This window comes from Rhagoletis pomonella, unplaced genomic scaffold, assembly GCF_013731165.1.
Source record: "Rhagoletis pomonella isolate Grant_MI unplaced genomic scaffold, Rhpom_1.0 Rhpom_scaffold_00014, whole genome shotgun sequence".
Lineage (NCBI taxonomy): Eukaryota > Metazoa > Arthropoda > Insecta > Diptera > Tephritidae > Rhagoletis > Rhagoletis pomonella.
This window is the reverse complement of record NW_023458568.1, coordinates 13,599,427-13,623,441: the sequence shown is the minus strand read 5'-3', so window position 1 is coordinate 13,623,441 and position 24,015 is coordinate 13,599,427. Positions and strand designations below refer to the sequence as shown.

The 24,015-nt window shown below is 36.8% G+C and overlaps 1 protein-coding gene across 1 annotated transcript; it reads left to right on the top strand.

Annotated features, from left to right (window-relative positions):
• Positions 1-11,402: 11,402 nt before the first annotated feature.
• On the top strand, positions 11,403-12,423 carry LOC118749146. The gene is made up of 3 exons (XM_036483914.1): positions 11,403-11,483; positions 11,552-11,684; positions 12,042-12,423. Exons 1-3 carry the CDS (start codon positions 11,403-11,405, stop codon positions 12,206-12,208), a joined length of 381 nt encoding a protein of 126 aa, XP_036339807.1. The 3' UTR covers positions 12,209-12,423.
• The last annotated feature ends 11,592 nt before the right edge of the window (positions 12,424-24,015 follow it).

The following is a 24,015-nucleotide window of genomic DNA, read 5'->3' as shown; positions in this document are numbered from 1 at the left end:
CTTAGATAAACGGAACTCCGATCGAAATGTAGAATAGGTATAATCGTAAATTTCGAAAATTGATCGAAAGGAAACGGAACGCAGAATACCAAAGTTGTCAAACGGAGAAAATTTCCATTCGAGTGGAAATGCAGAATAGGGCTGATTATCAAGATAAAAGCTGTGGAGACAGCAAGTTATAAGTGAAGAGAGATCTCGCATGGTGTTGTAACTTCATTATTATTGTACATCTACTGGCCAAGCGCTTTAAAGGCCTGCTCAAACAGGCGCGGTGCGGTACTGTGCGGTATAATCCCGTACGATATGCGGTATCAAATACCATGGCGGTATATGGGAACACTCAAACAGACGCGGTATTGGAAGTGCGGTACACCGCGGTACAGAACTCTACCGCAGCATGCAGCGTTCACCGCGCGGTATAAGAAGATATATCGTAAGCAGAGTTGCAATTTAGAGCTAGAGTTCTACCACATATTTTATCTACAAAAGTGCTATAGATTATAAATTCTACATTTTTAATTATAAAAAACGTGAGTTTAAAAGTGCTTGTAATACATTTGTTGGCATAAATGTGATATTCTTTGGTTTTATTTCTCACAAAATAAATAAAATAAAGTTGAACTTTTTCGTTTATTGAAAATATTTTCAAATCTGGCAATGTTGCTCAGAAATATGAACGGTAAATTTACTGGAATTTTAAATTCTTTCGCAAAACGTACAAAATGGAGCGTTTAATTGAGCTGGTAAAATGCTATCCAATTTTATACGATTTAAAACATCCTGAATATAGAAATATACATAAAAAAGATGAAATTTGGAAAACATTAGGTGATGAACTGAACGAAGAATGTAAGTCAGTAATTTAACGTGTTGTGTATAAAACATTACCTATTATTTTTGTGCGCAATAAAAAAAAAACTTGTGTTGTAGATGTTTCATTTTTTGAAAAAATTTACAAATCTGTCTCGTGTTTGAAAAGCAATGTTCACTCCCCGCCGGGGGTCAATTTGTAAATTGGTGAAAGCTGCAATTTGGGAGTCAGGTGTCTCCATGGTCTCAAAATATTGTGTATTTCCCTTGTTATGCGTGATAAGAAAATTATGTAAAATGCATGTTGCTCGTATAATTTTGTTGGTTGTTTCAACCTTTAGTTCAATTGGTCTAAAGTATACACGCCATTTTTGTGCAAGTATCCCAAATGCATTTTCTACAACACGCCTCGCTCTGCACAATCTTTTGTTATATGTATTTTTGCGTCCATCATTTATTACTTGCCTCTGAGGAAAAGGTTTCATGAGATAGGTCTTTAAAGCAAACGCTTCATCCCCAACTAAAACGAACGGAGTCGGTTCAGTTTCTTCAGGTAGAGGTTTACTTTCCGGAATGCAAAAATTTCCGGTTTCAAATCTTTTTCCCATGCTGGATTTTTCAAAAATGCCTCCATCGCTATTTTTGCCATAACCTCCTATGTCGACACATAAAATCTTATAGTCAGCTCCAACAATAGCTAAAAGAACCACCGAAAATTTTTTTAGGTAGCAGAAGTGTTGCGAACCAGTATTTTTTGGGCACTTTATTGTAACATGCTTCCATCGATACTTCCTATGCAATTTGGGAACTGCCATGCTTCGTAAAATAGCTCTGCTGAATTTTTCCATATGGCTTCTGTTGGCTGAGGCATGTAAATGGGCTGCATACGTAACCAAATTGCTTCGCAAACTACTTCCACGATTGCGCTACCGGTAGTGAACCCGACTCTGAAACTGTGTCCAATTGTAGAAAATCTGTCCCCAGTCGATAAAAATCTGAAAATAAACATGTTTTTACTTTCAGTTGATACTGTGAAAAAAAGTGGAAAAATTTGAGAGACTCCTATGCAAAGCACTTAAGGATTGCAGCAACAAAAACCGGTCAAAGCGCACAGCGATATAAAACTTGGCAATGGGCAACGCATATGCAGTATTATAAGCCATTTCTTTCTTTTGCTTCAACAGTGAGCAATATTCATGAAATTCCGACCGAAGAAGAAATATTAGATGAAGAACCGAGTTGCAGCTCAACACCATCCACATCAACTTCTGTGCGAAAACGTGGAAGCACTTCACAGTCTGCTGTTGAAGATATAATTGATCATATAAAAAATAAGCGCAGCCGCACGGATCTAGATGGCACCGATCACATATTTCTTGGCTATTCTAGGACAATAAAAACTTTTTCACTAAAGCGGCAAATGGAAGTAAAACATGAATTCGCCAAAATTATAATGCGACATGAGATTGATCATTTGGTAGAGCAAAACGAAAAAGAAAGTTGCCCGCAAACAGAAAGCAATTCAACAGAAAGTTACACACAGGATTCACTAGCTGCTTATTTTTCAAACTTTGAAGATTAAATGACTCATAATATTTAATAATAAATTAAGAACTTTGCAGGATAAAACAAAGATATAGGCATATTCATACCTTCTGTTTTCTTCATCGAGAAGTGCTGCTAATAGCAATAATTCGTCCTCAGAGCTTTAGCTGTCCATCGCGAAAATCGGATTTATAATATATAAATTTAGAAAGAGGAATGCGTAGGGTGCCGTTTAATTTCTTGCTATACCGCACCGCGCCTGTTTGAGTGCCTTTGCGTATATCATTACCACGTATCGTAAGGGATTATACCGCACTATACCGCACCGCGCCTGTTTGAGCAGGCCTTAATTTGACATCTAAAATTCGAAAGAACCGTGCAGATCTGATGACCTTCAACTTAACTGCCTTTGCATATTATATTTATGTAGTTATATATCGTCACCTGAAATCATCGTATATACTTACAAGTATGGAATCCTATGCCCCTTTTTGTCTATTCTCTTTCTAACAGCGGACGTGCCTGCCAAACAGCGGACGTGCCTGCCAAACTGAAAAGCATGATGGCGGCAGTGTTTGACAGGCACTTTCGACGATGCGAACGGCAATGGAAGGTAAGAAATGGAAGATGGATAACATGAGAATGAAAGAATTATGAAATAGCAGAATGTCGAACCAAAACGAATTTCAAAAATCTGACAATGCGAATGACGTCAAAATGAAAGAAATGCAAAATACCGAAATGTCGAAACAGAAGAAATAGATGACAGGCACGTGTTCAAGGGTTTCGTGCAACAAAAAGAGTTGTTGTGTTGCGCCATTCAATATTAATAAAAAGTAATGTGGTTAAATACGCTTTTCTATTAAGTTGAAAATTTACATATTTCGCCAGCCAAAAAGTGTATAAATAAATATATAGCATATTGCTATAAGATTTATTTATAAAAACGGTACATGCTTATGACCTTATTCATAAAAAAGAAAATAGATGTAAAGTAACATTAAAAAAATCGTTTTGCTTACTTTTTAAGAATTTGGGAAAAACATTTAACTAAAGTTTTTGTGCACCCATCTCTTTTTCTGTTTATTATTTTAAAATTTTTCTTTTCCTTAATACTCATTGAGTTTTCATTTACACCCAGCCAAAATCAAAATATTTTATAAGAAATTTGTTGACCGTTTCTCGCACACTTCTCTCATGCTTTTTTATCGTAGTTATTATTCTGTTGACATCTAAATTGCCATAAATTTTATGTTGTTGCCAATACATTGTTTTCCGGCGTTTCCTCTGTGAACTTTTATAACTACATTCATAAAAATATTACTAATTTTGGTTTATAATTTTTTTCCATCTTGTTATTGCTGAATATCAAAAAGGAATTAATAAATAATAAAAAGTTAGTTACAATTTTAGGGAATGGTTCTTGCAAATAATATTATTTTATGGTTGAAATGATTTAATCGCCGTCAGGAGCTTATCAGCTTTTTTGCCAAAACCAAAGCAGTCGGGAAGGAAAAATAGTTGTTCATTAACGATTTGTCTGAAATATCGTTCTTGAAACGCGTTACTGCTCACTTAATTTGTAAAAACAAAATCTTTTCACTTAATTGTTATATTCTTCCTCATTGTGGTAAATTTACTCATCATCACAGCAGGGCGCAATCTTCTTTTCTATGATTATTGTATCGCTACTTTGAATTTCTCAATTTTGACAATTCTGATCTAAAGTTAAACGAAACCTCAGAAACTTTAAATGCACTGAAATTCACTAATACCCACTTCACCTTATTTCGTATTTCCTTTGTTAAAAGTTATTGTAAATCACATATTTTTATTGCCTTATTAATAAAAAATAAAAATTTTAAAAAGCTTTTTAAATTGCCGTTTACAAACATTTTTCAATTTATAAGCCTTTTCTAAGCTACTTTATTGTTTATGAATAATGCTATTACAAATTAGCACAATCAAAACACGTTCCTTATCGAAAAAATTATTATTAAGAAAATTTGCTATTCTCACATTTTCTTTCAACATCCAATTCGACTTTTATTACTTTTTGTACAGATATGTCATCGCCGGCAGGACGGCGCAATCTTGTATTCTATCTTTCTTGTCAAATATGCATTTAGATCTAACTGTCATACTACTATTAATGGTAACCATGAATGTTCATTAAAATCATTTCAATTCGGAATAAAAGTAATTTACATACTGCTAGTGTAAATATATTTTTTAATATAAACTACCTTTTTTAATTCTAAAATAAATCAACAATCTCAAGATTTATAAGAAAATTGCCTTCAAAAAATACGTCCCAAATCATCCCTGTTGATATCATAATTCAAAAGCAAATTAGAATAGAAATTTTGATACAAAAGTTATTCCGCGATATTCATCATACAAATTTATCATCTCACTTGTCCGTATGTCGCTCTGGAAAGAAATATATTTTAAATCATATGTTTTCTTGAAAATAAATGCAAATTTACCTATTTTTTCCACCGGCAGGCACGAATATGATATTCAAAACAGAAGCAATGACAACGAATTTTACACACATTGTTGTATTTTAGCGCAAAACGATAAGTTTCACAAATATTTTAAATTATTGCCTGGAACATACAAATTTATCGTTATTATTGGAAATGCAAGACTTGGCACGCATTTTTAATTTCTTTTTTATTGAATTCAAATGAATAAAAACACAAGTTTCTAAAATATTTCTCAATTTACATTTTAAAGTTTTTTCTGAAACTTCAATGTAACTCTGTGCGGAGAATGAGAGAATTGAAAATCAGGTGACCTCAGCTGTTTTCAAATGTAAACAAACAAAATGGCGCTTTCCATACTTGTAAGCCTATACAATGCCTGAAATTCAAAAAGACGTAACAAACTTCATCGTTGAATTACAAAAATGTATAACTAATAAAAAATTCAAAATTCACTTTTTGATTTATATGATGGATTTCATCGAATTACAACCCACCACATCATTTTATGAAACAAAAATTAGAATATTAGTCACAACTTTTTCCATTTCATTTACGATGTTGTTACGTCTTTTTGCGTTTCAGGTGACGATATGTATGTAGATATAACTTTTCGAAAAGGTGGAGCCTTTAATAAAAATTATTTTGTAACTAAAGCTTTCAATTGAACTCATAAGTATTTTATATAACTTAAATATAAGTTAACTAAATTCGACTTTTCAAACATGTGGCAGCCATCTTCAAAAAATTTTCAAACTAAAATCTTCTTAAGTGTCTTTCGTTTGACATTGTGATACAACTTCAATTGACTGATGAATTAACTTGAATTCGATTTCCTAAATAAGTGACAACTCTCTTAAATATAGTATAAAGCCTTTTCAACACATTCGATTGATCCCGATATTTTAATAATTCATTTAACTTATTACATAATTTTAATTTAAACTGGTGGCAACCCTCTTCAAACACCTTTTAAATATTCTAAATGTTCAAACGAAAAAATTCTTACCACGTCCGTTTTCGAACCATATTTTAATATTTCATGTAACTTCATGCATAGTTAAATTAAATCCACCTTATAAAAGAGGCGGCAACTCTCTTCAAAATCTTTTCAAACTAATACCTTCTTAAACCTCTTTCGTCTGACACCCATATTCCTACAATTATTTAAATTACCTTATACTAGGTTTACATATAAGCAGATTACCCTCATTTTCTAGCTTAACTCCATAATCTGTAATTAGAAAAAGAGATTAGCCATATAAAATTCGTCCCTTGTTAATCTGTAATTATAAAATAATCTCAGATTTAACCGATAACTTTTCGGTGTCCAACCTAGTTTTATCGATTATTTTTGCGAAGAAGAGGAGAAATCCCAAATGTAAAAGTAAACAAAAATGGACGCTAGCAAGGAAAAAAGGTTTGTAAAGGTATTTTTAATAAAATACTAAGTTAAAATATATTTAAAGTGCTTAATATAGCAGAAAAAAGTGATCACGGCGGCACGGAGAAGAAACATAACTTGAGATGTGAGAATAACAAGCACAACAACTTTGACGGCTAATAACCTGAAATTTGCCTGTGTACACGGGGTTATTGAAAACGAGCTTTGATTGAGAGAATATTTATATGTGAACATTCTTTTAACTCAAATCGAATCTGATATTCTAAACATGTGGCAAACTCATTTCGATTGATACCCATCCTTTAATAATTCATTTAAATTATTAAATTATTTGAACTTAACTTTTTTAACATGTGGCAACCCTCTTCAAGCACCTCAAAACTATTTTAAATGCTCAAACTAAAGAGTTCGCAACACTTATTCGTTTGACACTCATATTTTATTATTTCACATAACTTGTGTAAATGTAAGTTAACTAAATCGACTTTTCCAACCGGTGGTAATCCTCTTTAAAAGTATTTTCAAAGTAAAATTTCGTAAATCTCCTTCACCTGAATTTTTTCAATTAACTGATGAATTTGGTTTAATTGGTTTTTTTAAACATTGGCAGCCCCCTAAAATTAGTGCAAAAATAAAGGCCCCTATTATGAGTTGCATTCGATCTTCGACTGTGGTCGAAAGTGCTAATCGAACGAATTTTCATTTGTTATTATGGCGCTCATTCGATGAAGAATAGCGCTATTGTGAATTTCGCTCGTTTAGGTTGTTCACAATAGTATATCGAGCCAACAAAATAGCGTGCTTATAGTACATATGTACATATGTAAATTTGTGCAAATTAAAATGAAATAAAAAAGAAAGTGAGTTTATAAAAACGTGGTAAAAAAAATTTAATTAGTACAACGGAGTTCTGGTTGAATGATTCATCAGAGGATGAGAGCTTAAAAAGCTGGCCAGGAGCAGAAAACGATTAAGAGAGATTAAGTGCAGTCTTTCGAATATGGCCGATTATTTGACTGGCTACGTTACATTCGTACACATTCACCTCTATTCCGATTGTCGTAACGACAGTCGTTTGACGAAAAAAAAATGGCATTCCTGTTTTCGTGAGTCGCAGCCATCGGCTTAATCTATTACAAAAAGACATTCCCGTTGACGTTTCGACTCATACAACGACTCAAATAACGTAAAATTTTCTCGTTTGAATTTTTGTGCACGACAGAAAATAAAATTAATTTAGCTGACAAATTTGTTCTTGTGAAATAACAAAAAATGGTAAGTAGTAAAATTTCTTTAGCTGCACATGCACAGATGCATGTATTTTGAAGTTCGAAATTCTTGGTTTTAGTTAAAAGTCACAACCCAAAATCAGTTCGCCCTGTTGGTGCAGGAAAAGGAAAAAAATCCGCAATTGGCCAGGGGATTCCATAAAGGCGTCGCGAAGTTGGATGTTAGAAAGGAATGGGACACTATAGCTGAGAAATGCAATAGCTTGGGACCACCCGTTCGAGATGGGGAAGGCTGGCTAAAGGTGGATGAATCAGAAATTTGGTATTTCCTACAAATAATGTTACAGTTAATGTAACGAAAAATAAGAATAAATAAAAGACACAGTGGTTTTAGTACATTGAAATCAAAGGTCGTTTTATTTGTAGTTATCTGTGCGTTTAAATATTTCGATACAAAAGAATTGGCTTACCGAACGTGGTGTGATAGCTGACGTGATCTCCTTGCTGTCTTCTAAGAAGTGAAAAAATTGCTAACAAACGAAAAGGGATGTAGCCCACCGCACAGTACCTTACGTTAAGTTTCCCCTCAACTAAGTTACCGTACAGTGGGGCTTATTGTTAGCGGCTGGAAAGTTAGCCGTAACTTATATATGTGTTTGTGTGCTCTTACATCAAGTGACAAAACGCGTATTAGGGTGGTGCAATATATTTAGGTCGCGGACCTAAACACACCGGCCCCCTTGCGGTAAGCAAGTTGTGAAAAAAAGAGCCGCGTCTCAACCGTCACACGCTCGTGGGGAAAGTCTTATGTTATTCAACTATGTAGCGCGGATTTTATATTGCGCTCCCGAAACAACCAGGCCGTATATGGTCGCCTGGACCAGCAGGCCACCCACGGTAGACGGGGGGGGAGGGGGGGGGTCCCGCTCACCATCATCTCCGCATGCAAATCGAGGCCTAGTGTGAGGCGTATTGGTGAAGCGCGAAAGAATTGCGGATCCGCCAATCGCATGTACTGGAAGGGGGCCGCAACCTTAGGGTCCAGGTTCGACGGTGGACTCAGGCGTATATGGTGGTCCAGCACGACTGCTTGTGTCGTAATGCGGTCGGAGCTGCCGTATCTTCCTCGCATGGTGAGCGTGCAACGCTGCAGACGTCCTGATCCGTTGCGTTCCAGTTGGAGATCTCTCACCAGTTCCGAATCAACCAATGAGTTCGGTGCGCAAGGGTCAATCATTGCGCGGAACAAATCAAGGCGGCCACTTGCTTCAATCCGCACTATTGCGGTCGGCGCGATGGGGATAAGCGCACGAATAATCGGCGTTGATATGGCGCTTGGCGCTATGCGGCCCGTTCGGAAGCCGGTCGAGTTTCCGCGTCGCGCCAGTTTTGGTGTGTACGCGTTGGCGAGCGGAAACTGGTCTAACGGTCTCGGTGTGCCAGTTCCAGAGTTGCGCTTTTGTCGCTCGTGTGGGGAAGAGTCTATCCTATCTAACCCCTCCAACTCCTCCTCTTCGATCTGCTGCGCCCACGACTTCGTCTGTCCCGTAACGTTAATAGAGTGCCCCGTCCGAGCTCTCGCCGTCGTTGATCACGTTCGCTGGTTGCCTTTGGTCTTCGCAGTCATCGAGATGGAGCGAGGTGTGGTGCTTTTCGCGACATCGGTGGCATCGATCCTTGATGCTGCACATGTCGAGGCCGTGGAACGGCGAGAGGCAGTTTGGCCAGTATTTATGCAGCAGGACTGCACGCAGCCTTGCTTCGACCGCTTTGCCTCGGTAAAGGGGGCATAGTCGAATCCCATGCGCATGCCGCATAACCGGCATAGAACCGTAAATTTATCAGCGCGTTCTTCCGCATGTGCGCGATTGGCCGAGAAACGAGTAATTCTGTAAATGAGTCTCGTAGTTATGCCCGTAGTTGTAAAAAGTTACGTACTATTAGTTTTGGGTTGGGTGGCAAGTGGCGAATATATGTTTTCGTTATTGTAAATATATGCAGATTTGACTCTAAATATAGTATCCGTCTATATATAGTCTCATGCGAAGGCTTATAAAATTCTACGTGTAGACGTGGTAATATTTTAAATGGGTGGAGCGCGTGACCTTATTCTACGACGCAGTGGTACTTTTTTTTTTAAACATAATATGCATATAAATATATAGTATATGAGCATTGAGAGATGTCCATTTTATATTTTTATTCGCTTAACTTGCAAAAATTATAACTATTTCAGATATACATTTTTTTTTTAATTCGGCGCTAGTTAGATGTCACACAGTGTATACTGGCTGAATAATTCGCCAATATCGTAAAATGTACTAATTATGGAGAAGAGAAAATTTTCTGATAAAGGTTATGGGCTTGGCTAAACGGTGAGCAAATACACTACCAATGAACCTAAAATTCTATTAAGCACGTCAAGTTGTGGGATATGGGTAATTTAGTTTAGACACCAATCACAAAAAATGTATTAATTAATTAGCGAATATTCCCTTTTGGATAATTAACAGTCGTGCTCACATTTGCATGAACGCTTTGAATACGGATATTTTTAGTCACCACTCATGAAAGGCAGATGGCGCTAATACAAAATGCAGTTTAGGTCTTTAGGTGGAGACTTTTAATTGACACTTGTATTTCCCAGCGCATATTACAATTTCCTGAATGAAAAAAAAATATCATTCACACGTTTACCACGAGGAGTAACAACTGCAAAACGTGTAAGTATATTTAAGGTGTGACGTATTTCCTTAATACATTGAATTTTGATGGTTTTTTTCCAATTTTATTTACAGAATTCTTCGCTTTGGGTGAATATTTCGCTTCTCCGAACCAAGCTCAAGGAATTCCTACACACAAACCAAGCTGGTTAAAAAAAAACTCCCCGACACCGGCATAGGTACACTGAGAACTCAGCGAAGGGAGCCTCTTAGCGCCCTTCATATACCGAGGCATGACTATTTTCCCCATACAGAGGAAACAGATTTCGGCCAATTTAGAATTTTTCACTATACGGAACAATAGCACATTACACATATATGTAAGTGCCAGAGTTGCGCAATTAAGACACATTTTGTTGGGCACTTTTGTAGGTGTGAAATATGATTTCACATCAAGTTGCTGACGGTATTGGTTGCATTATTAGCACAAAGCTGGTATGCCAAGCGCGAGGGTGGGGTGAATGTAAACCAGCCATATATCATTTGAAGGCCACTTGTGCGCTACTGGGTCTATCGGAAAGAGTTCAACCAATCCAGTATCTTAGGGATTTTTCACATTGTGACGTTGTGTTTTTACACCGACATTCTGCCGTATATCTAGGGGCGTTGGCCCAGAACAAGAATTGTTTTATAGTTGGTCAAAACGATGAAGGCCTTGTGACGGGCTGCCAGTTTCATTTATAGGTTATTACAAATTGTATGTTGGTGTTTTAGGGTCCGGCTGATTAGATTCGCTTCCCAATAGAATTTTGGTAAATAACTACGTTTGTAATAGAGAGCGACTACGTTCCACTAGTATATCGCAAATGCCTTCTTTAATTCTGCGTTTGGATTTATAGCAGATTTCTTGACGTAATCCGACGATGATATTAAAGAAGCTTGTACAAAGTTTAGTTAACATTATTCAGAGGAAATTGAGCCTGCGTTTATGGACGAAATGGTGCAGTTGAAGTACTTCATCTTACAATTAGTCGATACGGGGAAAGATAAAGTCGGACCTGCCGAGAAATCGTATAAATTGATTTACTCATTAATAATAATAATAGATTGGCTTGTGTCGAAATCATTTTTGCTACAGTTCATTGTTATATCTTAGATCAAGAAAGGGTGGCCTTGCTAACCACGTTCAACAAATTAGTTTTGCATCACCTTGCGAAGAAAGATTGAGCCAGTCGGAAACCAGATACCGTAACCAGTGAAAATGGCCTTCAATTTCACAGCCTTCATCCCCATCGTCGCTTTGATAAGCGATGCGTTTTTAAGATTTTCCGCAGTATTCCATGTAATCGCGAATGGTCATTGTTGGATATTAATATACCTTCACTCGCATTTCACATATGACACCACAAGAATCGTTACGTCCTGCCAGGTACAGATCTGGACGATCCAACAACGGTGCTGAGCACAGATACCTTAATTACAGCATCGTTCTCCAAACGCTCTTTGGGGAATTTGTATGCCGTAACAACGGCAACCACGACAGGTAAGTCAACAATTTGACAATCTGGGTTAGCTTAACAAATAATATGCATAGAGGTAAGGCAGGTTGTAATGATCTTGAATTCAACAAAAAAAAAAATGCTAAATTAGCAACTGTGTATACATAAATACATTCAACAAGGCTATACTTATCTTGAGAGGTTTAAATTTATTATTTTTTTTTTTTTAATTCATCATTAGTAGATTTGTTCATTATTGAAACGTGTCACATTTTAAAAGACAGCATGGTAGAAGTAGCTAACATCTCACTACTAAGAGGGTAACTAACTCCATGTTTGTTTGTGAAAAAAATTACCTCTATACTTGAAGTTACCGTGATTTAAGATATCATATCTTTTAGGTTTTGATTATTGCATATGCGTCAGCCGCCCAATTCGTCCTTTTTCCCTAAGCTATGTCTGGCCCACAGCAGCGGATGAAAATCTAGTTCATGCTAAAACACATCGAGGCAATCATGGCAGGATGAGCACCACCAGCTCCTACAGCAGCAGCGCTCTTATGATATGACAAACCACAATTGTTGCATCTTTCAAGTATGACCCCAGGGTCAGTGCGGGTAAGTCGTAACTATTTGTTTCTTACACGACTTGATAGGGAGTTCTTTACTGTACTAATAGCAAGTGTGGGCCTTAAGTAAAGACATTCGAGAAGGCTTACCCAAGAAGGGCTAAACCAAATGCTTTGTTGCATTCTTCTTAGACGGGCTTTTTCTATTTAAAGTTTATGCGAATCTTAAATTAATGTTAGCATTGCAAATGAATTTCAATATGCATTTAAATTGCCATTAAATATATTTGAGTTTAACCGCTAATAAATCAATTAAAGGAGCGAAAATATGTGTGTACATCGTAACTTTAGCACCCACCCTAATAAATTACGACGAAATTTTGTACGCTGATTGTAACGCATTTGAAGGTTGTTACAAAAGCAAGATGCATTTTTAACATTTACTTTACTACTTGACTACATTTGCATTCGCATACTATAAAAAACATACTTCCTGCCCAGCAAACATTTGGAGTCATAAATGAGTCTTTAAGGAGTCCTATTTCGGAGCCATTATGCTCATAATGAGCTCATTTAAGAGTCCGATATGAGGGTGTTTCCCTTTCTCCGAAGGTCGACTTATATGAGCTTAAATTCATACAACAAATTAGCCTCAATATGAGTCACATTGGACTCTTATTGGCCTAATATACGGCTCATTTTGGACTCTTTTAAAACAATTATTGGCCTCATATATGAATCATTTCAGACTCTTTTCGAGCCTCTAATCAGCCTCATAAATTACTAAATTCGGACTCTTATTTTAGGTTGTTCTTTGAGTCTTATTGAACGCACTTTATTTGCAAAAGCATTCAGCGAAAATTCCTTTCAAATAACATGCATACATACTTACGTGCATATACACATTCCAACATGCATGCAATAGCAGCAGCTACAGCTAAATTTTGTTCATTTATTGTTTTCTAATTATTTTCAATTTCTGTATAAACAAGTTTGGATATAAATTTCACATCTTTATTGTTTTTATATTGGCACAAGGTGCTGGCTCATAACTTGGATCATATATGAGTCCTAAAAGATTCATATAAGAGTAAAAAAATTTTGGTTTTTGAAACTCATATTTCTTACCTACCTAGGACTCCCTTCGGACTCATATATTCTGAACGCTCAGAATATGTTTGCGGGGTGTATGTACATTTGTTTGTGCCTAGCTATTTATGTATGGTGCCATTAATGTTTATTTGATTTGAATAAAAAATAAATAAAGATAAAATATAAAGGTAAAAATAAATAATTAAATACACCGCTGAAAAGGGGTCCTGACATTCCCTACTTACATTAGTGTGGAATAGTATAATTTGTCTGTATGGAAAGCACTATAGAGAAATGTATATGTGTACGCAAATGCAGACTCATAAAACCACACTAATAATGGGCAAGTATGCCCGTGGTTTAAAATGAGGCCATATCATAAATGTTCAGTGTACTCTTGAAGCTTTCTTGTTTCACTACATCCGGTAGACGAGTGCAGTATTTATTCATTTTGGACCGAGTAATAACCGAAAACGACATTTCTCACCTAGAATTTAGAAAGCTATGGGTTTTTTTCTTATATACACTTGTCTATTGCTTAGACTACAAATAAGGATCTTTCTGTGCTGGATTGTTTGCTATTTGAGATGTTGCATTATGTAGGGTGGAGAGAATTGGATTAGCTAGGTTTTGTAAAGTGTAATAGAGTTAGGTAAGAAGTTTACTGCGAGGTGGTGCTATTTTCGTTGTAGGGCGGAAGTAGGACCAATTTTGCAATTTGCCTTCTGATTTCTCCCTTAGCTGTTTCGATGTCGACTACTCTTACTCGGTTGTCGGAACCTGGGTGTAGCTTGACTATTCTCCCCAATCTCCATTCGTTTGGTGGCAGGTTTTCCTCTTTAACGACGACAAGGTCTCCTAGCTTTAAGTTGTTTTGTGGATGTTTCCACTTGATGCGTTTCTGCATTTCGGTGAGGTATTCATTGTTCCATCTCCTACAGAATGTCTGGTGTAGGGCCTTCAGTTTCTGCCATCGATTTACGATTGGGGCAGGACTTTCGTTTACATCGATTTCGGGTGGGGCAAGAAGATGCCCGCCGACTAGGAAATGACCTGGGGTAAGCGGCTCCAGGTCCGACGGTTCGTTTGAAGAGGGGCTTAGTGGTCGTGAGTTGAGACAAGACTCAATACGGCATAAGAGTGTGCTGAACTCTTCAAAAGTATATTTGTGGTCGGACGCAACCTTTTTAAAGTGGGTTTTGAAACTTTTCACCCCAGCTTCCCACAAACCGCCCATGTGAGGGGCCGCAGCGGGTATGAAATGCCACCTTAAGGTTTGATGGCTGTATTTAGTGAGGGTGCTATTGCGTGCCTCAACTAAAAATGCTTTAAATTCCGCTCGTAAAGATCGTGAGGCTCCGACAAAGTTAGTACCATTGTCGGAGTAAACATTTTTTGGACATCCTCGTCTAGCAACAAATCTTGCGAAAGCGGCTAGAAAGGACGCGGTGCTAAGGTCGCTGGTAGCTTCAAGGTGAATGGCTTTCGTCGAGAAGCAGACGAAAAGACAAACGTAGCCTTTTGACATGCGACATCCTCTGCCCCGGTAGGACTTGATGTCGAACGGGCCGGCGAAATCCACTCCCGTGTTTGTGAATGCACGGGAAAAGGTGGTGCGTTCTTTGGGAAGAATTCCAATAAGTTGAGTTTGCGACCGTTTCTTGTGGATCGTGCAGACCTTGCATTTATGTATGACGGACCGTATCAAGTTTTTTACCCTGGGAATCCAGTACTGCGATCGGATGAGTCGCAGCATCAGCTGGTTCTCTCCGTGCACGGAAATGTTATGGATAAACTGGACAAAGAGACGGGACAACATACAACCATACGGAAGAATGATAGGATGACGTTCATTGTTAGTGATGTGCTGAACTACCGGTACCCAATACTTCAGAAAGATTTCGGTGCCCAATACTTCCTCTTCGGTACCCAATACCGATTCAATACAGCTTTGCAGCTTTTTGATATAATTTTCAACAGAATGTCTGTCAAAAAAGTAGCATCGACCATACTTCTACTATGAATATGATTCACAATAAGTACGTGTAAGACGATACTTTCCGAATAGTTGAACAGTTTGTACTAAGCAATGTGGAAACCACCGATTTTACTGTGCAACAGTAAAATACCGTTTTATCAGTTTCCACCTTCATAGATCTAAAATTTACGAAAAATGCTTTCACGGGTGAAGGAAGTCTTTCAGGCTTACAAAGATCATCGTCCGATTTATTTAGAAAAAAATGTTTCAAATAAAGAAGAGTTTCTCTGCATTGTGGCTATGGAAAATGGAAATTAAAACCTCTATTAGCCCCTACACTTTCTTTTGATAGGCTAGCCTCCCCTAAACCGTTTTTATTTTTGGTCTACATGAGTTCTAATTTGAAGCCCAAACGTTTCGGTACCGAGTATCGAAAGTATTGGATACTTTTTAAATCGGTACCGAGTATCGATCAATACTTCAATGTATCGACTCAGCACATCACAATTCATTGTAGGACAGATCGCAAGATGCGCTCAGACGACCACCAGCCCTCAGAATCTCATCTTGGTCGATGAACGCGTTAAGAGGCAGGATTTCACTTTTTCCGTCGATGGATTTTCCAGGTTTTAACCTTATATATTCTTCGCTGTAATATTGTTTTTGAAAAATTGTTATTAAGCGTTGGGTCGTTGTTTTAATTCGTAGGACGAAATTGAACGAGACTCCGCTTTAAAGGAAGATTTTGTTTTGGGATTGAGTCTTTGATAGAATCTCATAATATAAGATATAAATCTCAAAGCCCGTGACAAATCAGAAAATCGATCGAGAATGTCGTGAAAGTCGTTTACTTTTGTTGTTGCATGAACAGCACCCTCTCCTTGCTGTCTTCTAAGAAGTGAAAAAATTGCTAACAAACGAAAAGGGATGTAGCCCACCGCACAGTATCTTTCGTTAAGTTTCCCCTCAACTAAGTTACCGTACAGTGGGGCTTATTGTTAGCGGCTGGAAAGTTAGCCGTAACTTATATATGTGTTTGTGTGCTCTTACATCAAGTGACAAAACGCGTATTAGGGTGGTGCAATATATTTAGGTCGCGGACCTAAACATTGGAAATTTTTTTTTGTATGGAAAAAAATGCGTCACGCAGTCGGAAAAAAAATTATTAAAAATCAACGCGATTCTTTAGCAACTTAAAACTTGCGCACTATTGCCCTAGAATGTAATGAGCATTTAAACTGCATACTCAAAAAAATTCAAAAAATCCGAAAAAGTTGAAAATTTAGCTGAAACGTTGCAGATTTTTTATAATTTTTGCACAAAGTTTGAATATAGATTTGTTGCATAATCAGCTAGACTTTTAAAAATCGTCAAAATTGATCAAAACGTTGATGACTTAATTAGCTGATCACAAGCGCATGTGTTTTTACTTTGAAAATGTACGTTAGCTCTGCAATATGTAAAAAAATGCGCACATAAACAAAGCCATTTTAGTTTTATTCACATTTTTAAAGCTGACTAGTTTAGTTAAATTAGGAGAACTTAAGCCATCGCTACGTCATTGGTTAAGTGAATTCATAATTTGCATTCGAATACTTGCAGCCAATTGATTTTAATTTTCAATGTCTACGTCACTTTCATTCAAATTTGCTAGTGGGTCTGAAGGAGGAGACTCCATTATAGGATTTGGTGCGCCGTATTCTATGCAAATGTTATGCAAAGCTGCACATACATTTGCAATGACAGTTGCCTTATGGGGGTCGTAGTGCAATTGACGAGCATTTAATAGGTAACGGAACCGATTTTTCAGTACTCCGAATGTTCGTTCCACTATATTCCTTGCTTTAGCGTGCACTGAGTTGTAGTTGCTCTGTGGAGTATTGTTCGTTGAAGCTCGAAATGGGGTCATTAGGTACGGTTCCAATGCATATCCAGCGTCGCCTAAAAAATGCAAGTAGTAAAAATAATTTCACATCTCTTATTAAATTTGTACCCAAAAGCTAAGTATTTCGTTCGCCACTTAAATAACTTCGCTGCATTATGGCCTTCGCTTCACTGATACCCCATATATGCGCATCATGACTAGCACCGGGATATCTAGCATCAATAAACCGTATTCGCATTTTGTGGTCAGAAATCTGAATTGAAAGAATATGTAGTTAATTCAATGATCATAGAGTCATGCAGTTATATTGAACTTACTACCATAGCGTTTATGCTATAAAAACCTTTGCGGTTATAATAAAGATGTAAAGCTCATGACACCGAAAGGGATTGGTATTCCATATGGTATCACAGCGTTACTATTATTGGCCTATGTGTGAGGAGGATACTGCGCCTTAGTGGTTTCAACTTAAATCAAAAATTTTGACTTTACAGACTAATTTTGTTTTTAAACGCTGTTTTGCATTGGCCAACGCAAAAGCTCTTATTAGGCGCCGCGATGTAAGCGGGCATTGGCTAGTAATATATAAAAATCCTGTGTCACTGTGTTCGTTTACTCTAATCGCCGAAACCGCTTCACCGATTTCATTGAAATTTTGTGGGTGTGTATTGTTGGCCCCAACTTAAAAGATAGGATAGTTTTGAATTCGAGAAAAAATATTTTCTTTTTCATCAAAATTTTTTTTATGCTCCACTCAGCGTGCTTATCTTAAAGGATAAAAGTCCGATTCATTGAAATTTTGTGGGTGTGTATTGTTGGTTCCAACTTAAAAGATATGATAGTTTTGAATTCGACAGAAAGTATTTTTTTTTCATCGAAATTTTTTCTGTGCGTGCTTATCTTAATATATAAAAATCCCGTGTCACTGTGTTCGTTTACGCTAATCTCCGAAACCGCTTAACCGATTTCAATGAAATTTTGTGGGTGTGTATTTTATTTTCCAAAGATAGCATAGTTGTGAACCCGAGGAAAGATATTTTTTTTTCATCGAAATTTTGTGGGTGTGTATTGTTGGTTCCAACTTAAAAGATAGGATAATTTTGAACCCGAGAAAAAATATATTTTTTCAATTTATTCAATTTATTTCAATTTTAAGCATTAGTACAATAAGATTTACAAACATCTTTTTTAGTGCAACAGGGTGGTATAACAACAAAAATTATAAATTAAACAATGCAATAGAGATATTAAACAAACAAAACAAATCCAGAAGGAAAAACAAACAAATTTAAAAAACAGGTACAACTTAAAAATCACGCAGAGCAGGTCAGCACAGAACTTAGTGAATTTGAGATGGGTAATCAAGTGTTAGAGACGTAATTATATAATACATTCTTGTAGTTGCTTTTGTTGATTTTGCTCCTAATAGTGGCAGGAATAGAGTTTCACACTCTCATAGCATTGACAAAAAATAACCTAGTAGAGTTTTTAAAATAAAACACCTCTCTGAGGTAAAATTTTCGAGTGACGAAAGCTGCACTAGAAACACAAAATTTATGATATCAATTTCGTGACGAAAATTATACGCATTTTTTAACTGCCTTTGAAACGTACGGAAAATCTTTTCTATTCATACGAATCGTTGCAAAAGTTCTGTTTTTTATTTTGTGTTTCTAGCAGTAGACGGATTTTCGCAACATTCCGAATAAATAAAAAAGATTTTCCGTACGTTTCCAAGGCAGTTAAAAAATGCGTATAAGACTTTAAAAACAGATATTTGTTCAAAATTTTCATTCCTGGAAAATAATAGTTTATTTTGCATATCCACCTATTTAGCTCGCTATAAGCACACATTTTTCAAACCAGTCGCAGAAGAAAGTATTAAAAATTAATTACAAAATCTAAAATCTAAAATCGCTGATGAAGTTACAAATTCCCCAAATTCTGAAACAGCCAAAGAATTGAGAATGAAGAATTCTTTTTAAAAAGCTTTAGAAAAACCTGACACATCTGGTTTGGCTTGTAAGCGCTGTTTAAACAACGATCCCACCCAACACCCACCATTATGCTAGATTCTAATTGTTTCTGGAAAATACTTGACATCCCCATTCGCATCCGCATCCGCGGATGTTAGCTGTTAGACATCCGCGGATGCGAATGCGGATGCGGATATAAACATATATATATATATATGGACGATACAAACATATATTCAGGCTTATAAGCCTGTAATTAAACATTTTTCTACATTTACTTTGAAATAGTATGCACGAACGGATTAAAAGTAGTAAATAATTGGTACTTTTCCTACTACTTTAAAATGCGTGACCGAAAAAGTGAGGTTAAGTTACTGACAACATTATTACACCATGGCTCAGAAATAAATCATGGTGGAATAATACCAGGTGAAGTAATAAGAGCGAGAAGGAAGATTTGACACTACGTACTTACCTAAAGGGCTACATGTCCAAAATTATGATTTTTTTTTTTGATTCCTGCAAAATTGGGCCATATAATATTAAAATTAACACATTTTTCTGCATTGTTTACATATTTTTATATGCGTTTTGGTATTTCTCCCTCGCACCAAGATGACGTCACGCAAAAATCACGCTCAAAAATCCTCTCTCATTGGCGCAATCTTGTATTCTATCATTCTTGGCCAATGGTGAAGTTCTTTTACCACCTCTGCAAGATTGTAACTGGCTAACCAGAATGGTGAGGCTGTGGTTTGTAGCAAGAGCTGCCAAAAGTTAAAATATTCTAAATGCTCTAAACTTCCCACATTATGTAGCTGTAGTTTTGGTGTTCTATTGCTCATGTAGCTGATGTAGCTAGCGAAATAGCTTGTGGCTGTGGTACTACATTCTGGTTAGTCAGTAAGTCATGCAGAGTCCGCAAAATTCTCCGGATAGTTGTCCTGAGGATGCATCAGACTAGGCCGAGCATACCTTGAACTCCCATTAAATTATAACTAAGGAAAGTTGTATTACATGACAGTAGAGAATTGCATGTGCGAAAATTTCATTAATTTAATGAAGGAGATTTTTGGACATGCAGCAGCACATAGCAGGAATTTAGGCGCCTGGTGTTAGCAGTCGCACCTAAACAGTTTTATATGGGTTTTGTTAAGAAAAGAACTTTACTTTCGAAGAAAAAATAATAATAATCATTAAATAAATTAAGAAAAACTAGCCAGACTTTGCTAAAAGGTTGGGTCCTAATTTACATTTTGGTCACCGTATGTATTCCTCGAATCGAAACAGGCATTCAGATTAGAAAATAATAATTGTTTATGGAGAAAATCACGATTAAATACCAACATCACATAAAACTCGTTCCTAGGCATGTCATTTTAATGAGCTGCCGAATACGGGACAAATACAGGACATTAAAAGAAATACCGAAATATGATCAAGACGAAGCAATTTTTTCAAAGAGCGAACCTCAGCCTGCCGAGATACTGTTTGCTTAACAAGTGATTTGTTATCTTCGCGCAGAGAGATTACAGCAGCAGCGATACGAGCGTTTTCCTCTCTAAGAGCGGTTATTTCGTTAAGCACCAATTGTGAGGTAGTCATTTGCTTTACTTGGTTTGTTTCGATGTCCAGGGCAGGTGGAGGAGGAGAGCGGATTGAAGTACGCCTCTTTTCGGAGCATGACTTGCAGAAGAACGGCGTCAAAGGAGAAAGCAAAAACTCAAGGTCTGCCAGGAACATACCCACACACTCCAAATGAAAAATCTCCTTACATTTTGCACACTGTACCTTCTTCTGCTCAGCACGATCAACTTCTTGACCACAGTTACACGGCATATGAGCTCCCTGATAAGCAAAAATTTTTCAGGTAAAAGTGTCACCGTTTTTGAATTAGTTAACTTTTTTTGAATTAAAAAAAAAATCGTGCCGTTTCATGTATTTTCTTTAACTGCATCTACAAACCAGGCTATACTTAGTAAATTTTGTATGTAAAATACTTCCAGATAGTTGCTTCTCCATACTCAAATGCAATGTAGTTAAAATATATTAAGGAACCATCATAAAATTAGGACTATTTCGGGATTTTTAACTTTTTGATATTTTCTTTCCCAACTTTGACTATCTCTGGTGAAAAAAATGTACTGAGCTATAATTTTATATTACATAAAAAAATTGCTCATTTAATAAATATTTCAGAAAGGTACCACTCTTACTATTTCGAATAGGAAAAAAAAAGTTATAGCCGCTTTTGTGGGTAAAGGACTGAGACACGCTATAATGTATTTAATAGATTTAAATTTAAGTTGCTCTTATTACTGACCAATGACATGCTAAATAGTACAAAGGTACATTCTTACATGCTCCTGACATTATTTTATGTTACGTACCGGTATTCGGACTAGAGTCAATAACAAGGGCTATATCTATCAATATTTTTTGTGAAGGATGGGTTCACGTGAAATAAAACATACATGAGTTGTTTGCAGAAAAAATTATTCATTTATTGATAAAATATGCTCAAATTGGCGACCTTCTACTCTAATACAAGCTCGGCACCTTTTAAGAAAGTACGCTTATAGAGATCTTAAACTCAATTGGGCTATCTCAGCAGCAGCTCCATTTATTTGTTCCGGCAAATGCTCTTCGTTTTGAATTATTTTTGAATAAATTTTGTCCTTAAGACAGCCCCAGTAGAAAAAATCGAATGGATTCAGGTCTGGCGATCGAGCAGGCTACGTGATTGGCCCGTATCGTCCAATCCATCGGCGAGGATAAGTTTCGTCTAAATGAGCTCTTACTTCACGCCCATAGTGAGCAGGGCATCCGTCATTTTGCAGCCATAGTCTTCGCCGCAGGCTTAAGGGTACATCTTCTTAAAGAGTTGGAACCCGTTCCTGAAGGAACTTTAAACAACTGTGGGAGTTGAGCGTTGGCGGCAGTTTCACAGGTCCCAATATCTGACAATTAAAAATACCGCACCATAAATTTATTTTGTAATGGTACTGTGAAAGATCTTATCTCATTTCGTGCGGATTGTCTATCTGCCAACTGTGAAGGTTAGGTAAATTAAAATAACCATCACGTTTGCATGATGATTCATCGCTCGAAATTATTTTATTAAAAAAGTTGGGGCTGATTCATGCATTCCCAACATTTCACTGCAAAATCTAACCCTCGACAGGTAATCTCTCTCTTGTAGAGCCTGAACATGTTGAATGTGCTAGGGATGGTATTTCAAAGCTTTGTGAACTGTAGTTTTTGGTATTCTAGTCCGTCTTTCCATCATTCTCCCTGAAGTCGATGGACCTAGTTCCACTTCCTCTAACACAACTTTAACATCTACCGTTGCAGGACGTCCTGTCTCGCCGCCACGCCTTCCAGGTATGCGACCTTAAAAAAGTTAAAAATGATAGTTAAAAGAAGAATGGCTTCAAACAAGAAAGGTGTAAAAATTACTTACCTTCAGATATTTCTCTATGGGTGCGGGGGAATACTTCACGACCCGGATGCGGACGATTTGGGTATCGCTATGCATAGAGTCTTTGAGCAGCTCTGGCATTACAGCAACCTTCACCGTAAATTAGGTGAATATCCGCATATTCATGCGACGTACACTGCGTGTTCTCTGTCATAGTATTAATAACACAATGTTCGAAGGGTCCAATTTCACAAAATCCACTTTCACTAATTCCGGTAAGTAACATAAAATAATGTCAGGAGCAGGTAATAATGTACCATTGTACTAACGGGTGATTTTTTTGAGGTTAGGATTTTCATGCATTAGTATTTGACAGATCACGTGGGATTTCAGACATGGTGTCAAAGAGAAAGATGCTCAGTATGCTTTGACATTTCATCATGAATAGACTTACTAACGAGCAACGCTTGCAAATCATTGAATTTTATTACCAAAATCAGTGTTCGGTTCGAAATGTGTTGAATGTGTGAAAAGTTGGCAGAAAATCCGCTTTTTTATCGACAAATTTTGTTCAGCGATGAGGCTCATTTCTGGTTGAATGGCTTCGTAAATAAGCAAAATCATGCGATTTGACGCCTTTAGACTATTTTTTGTGGGGCTACGTCAAGTCTAAAGTCTACAGAAATAAGCCAGCAACTATTCCAGCTTTGGAAGACAACATTTCCGAAGAAATTCGGGCTATTCCGGCCGAAATGCTCGAAAAAGTTGCCCAAAATTGGACTTTCCGAATGGACCACCTAAGACGCAGCCGCGGTCAACATTTAAATGAAATTATCTTCAAAAAGTAAATGTCATGGACCAATCTAACGTTTCAAATAAAGAACCGATGAGATTTTGCAAATTTTATGCGTTTTTTTTAAAAAAAAAGGTATCAAGCTCTTAAAAAATCACCCGTTATTTAGCATGTCATTGGTCGGTAACAAGAGCAACTTAAATTTAAATCTATTACATACATTCTAGCGTGTCTCAGCCCTTTGCTCACAAAAGCGGCTATAACTTTTTTTTTCTATTCGAAGCAAGGAGGAAAAGAAGAAGCAAAAGCAGTCAAAGCGTTTATTGTAGCATACCTTCTGCGTTTCACGCTTTGTTGTCAAAGTTTGAACTGTCAAGCAAAGCAAGGAAAGTTGTATGTGAATGGCCCTTTAAAGTTTGGAAGGGGAGTGGATCTCTTCAAAGGTACGCTTTGCAATTCAGCTCGTTTCGGATTCTATTCATAGCATTGTGCTTTTCCGAGAATAATCCGTTGAATAACACTCGTGCTTCAAAAGTAGTTGGATATTTGCATCATGTTTCCCTGCCTAGCAATGTGTGTAACAAATTTTGCTGGCTAAAAATCCCGACCACAAAAAAAACAAAGTTATAGGAAAAGTATTCTTTAATTCCTTGGCGTTATTA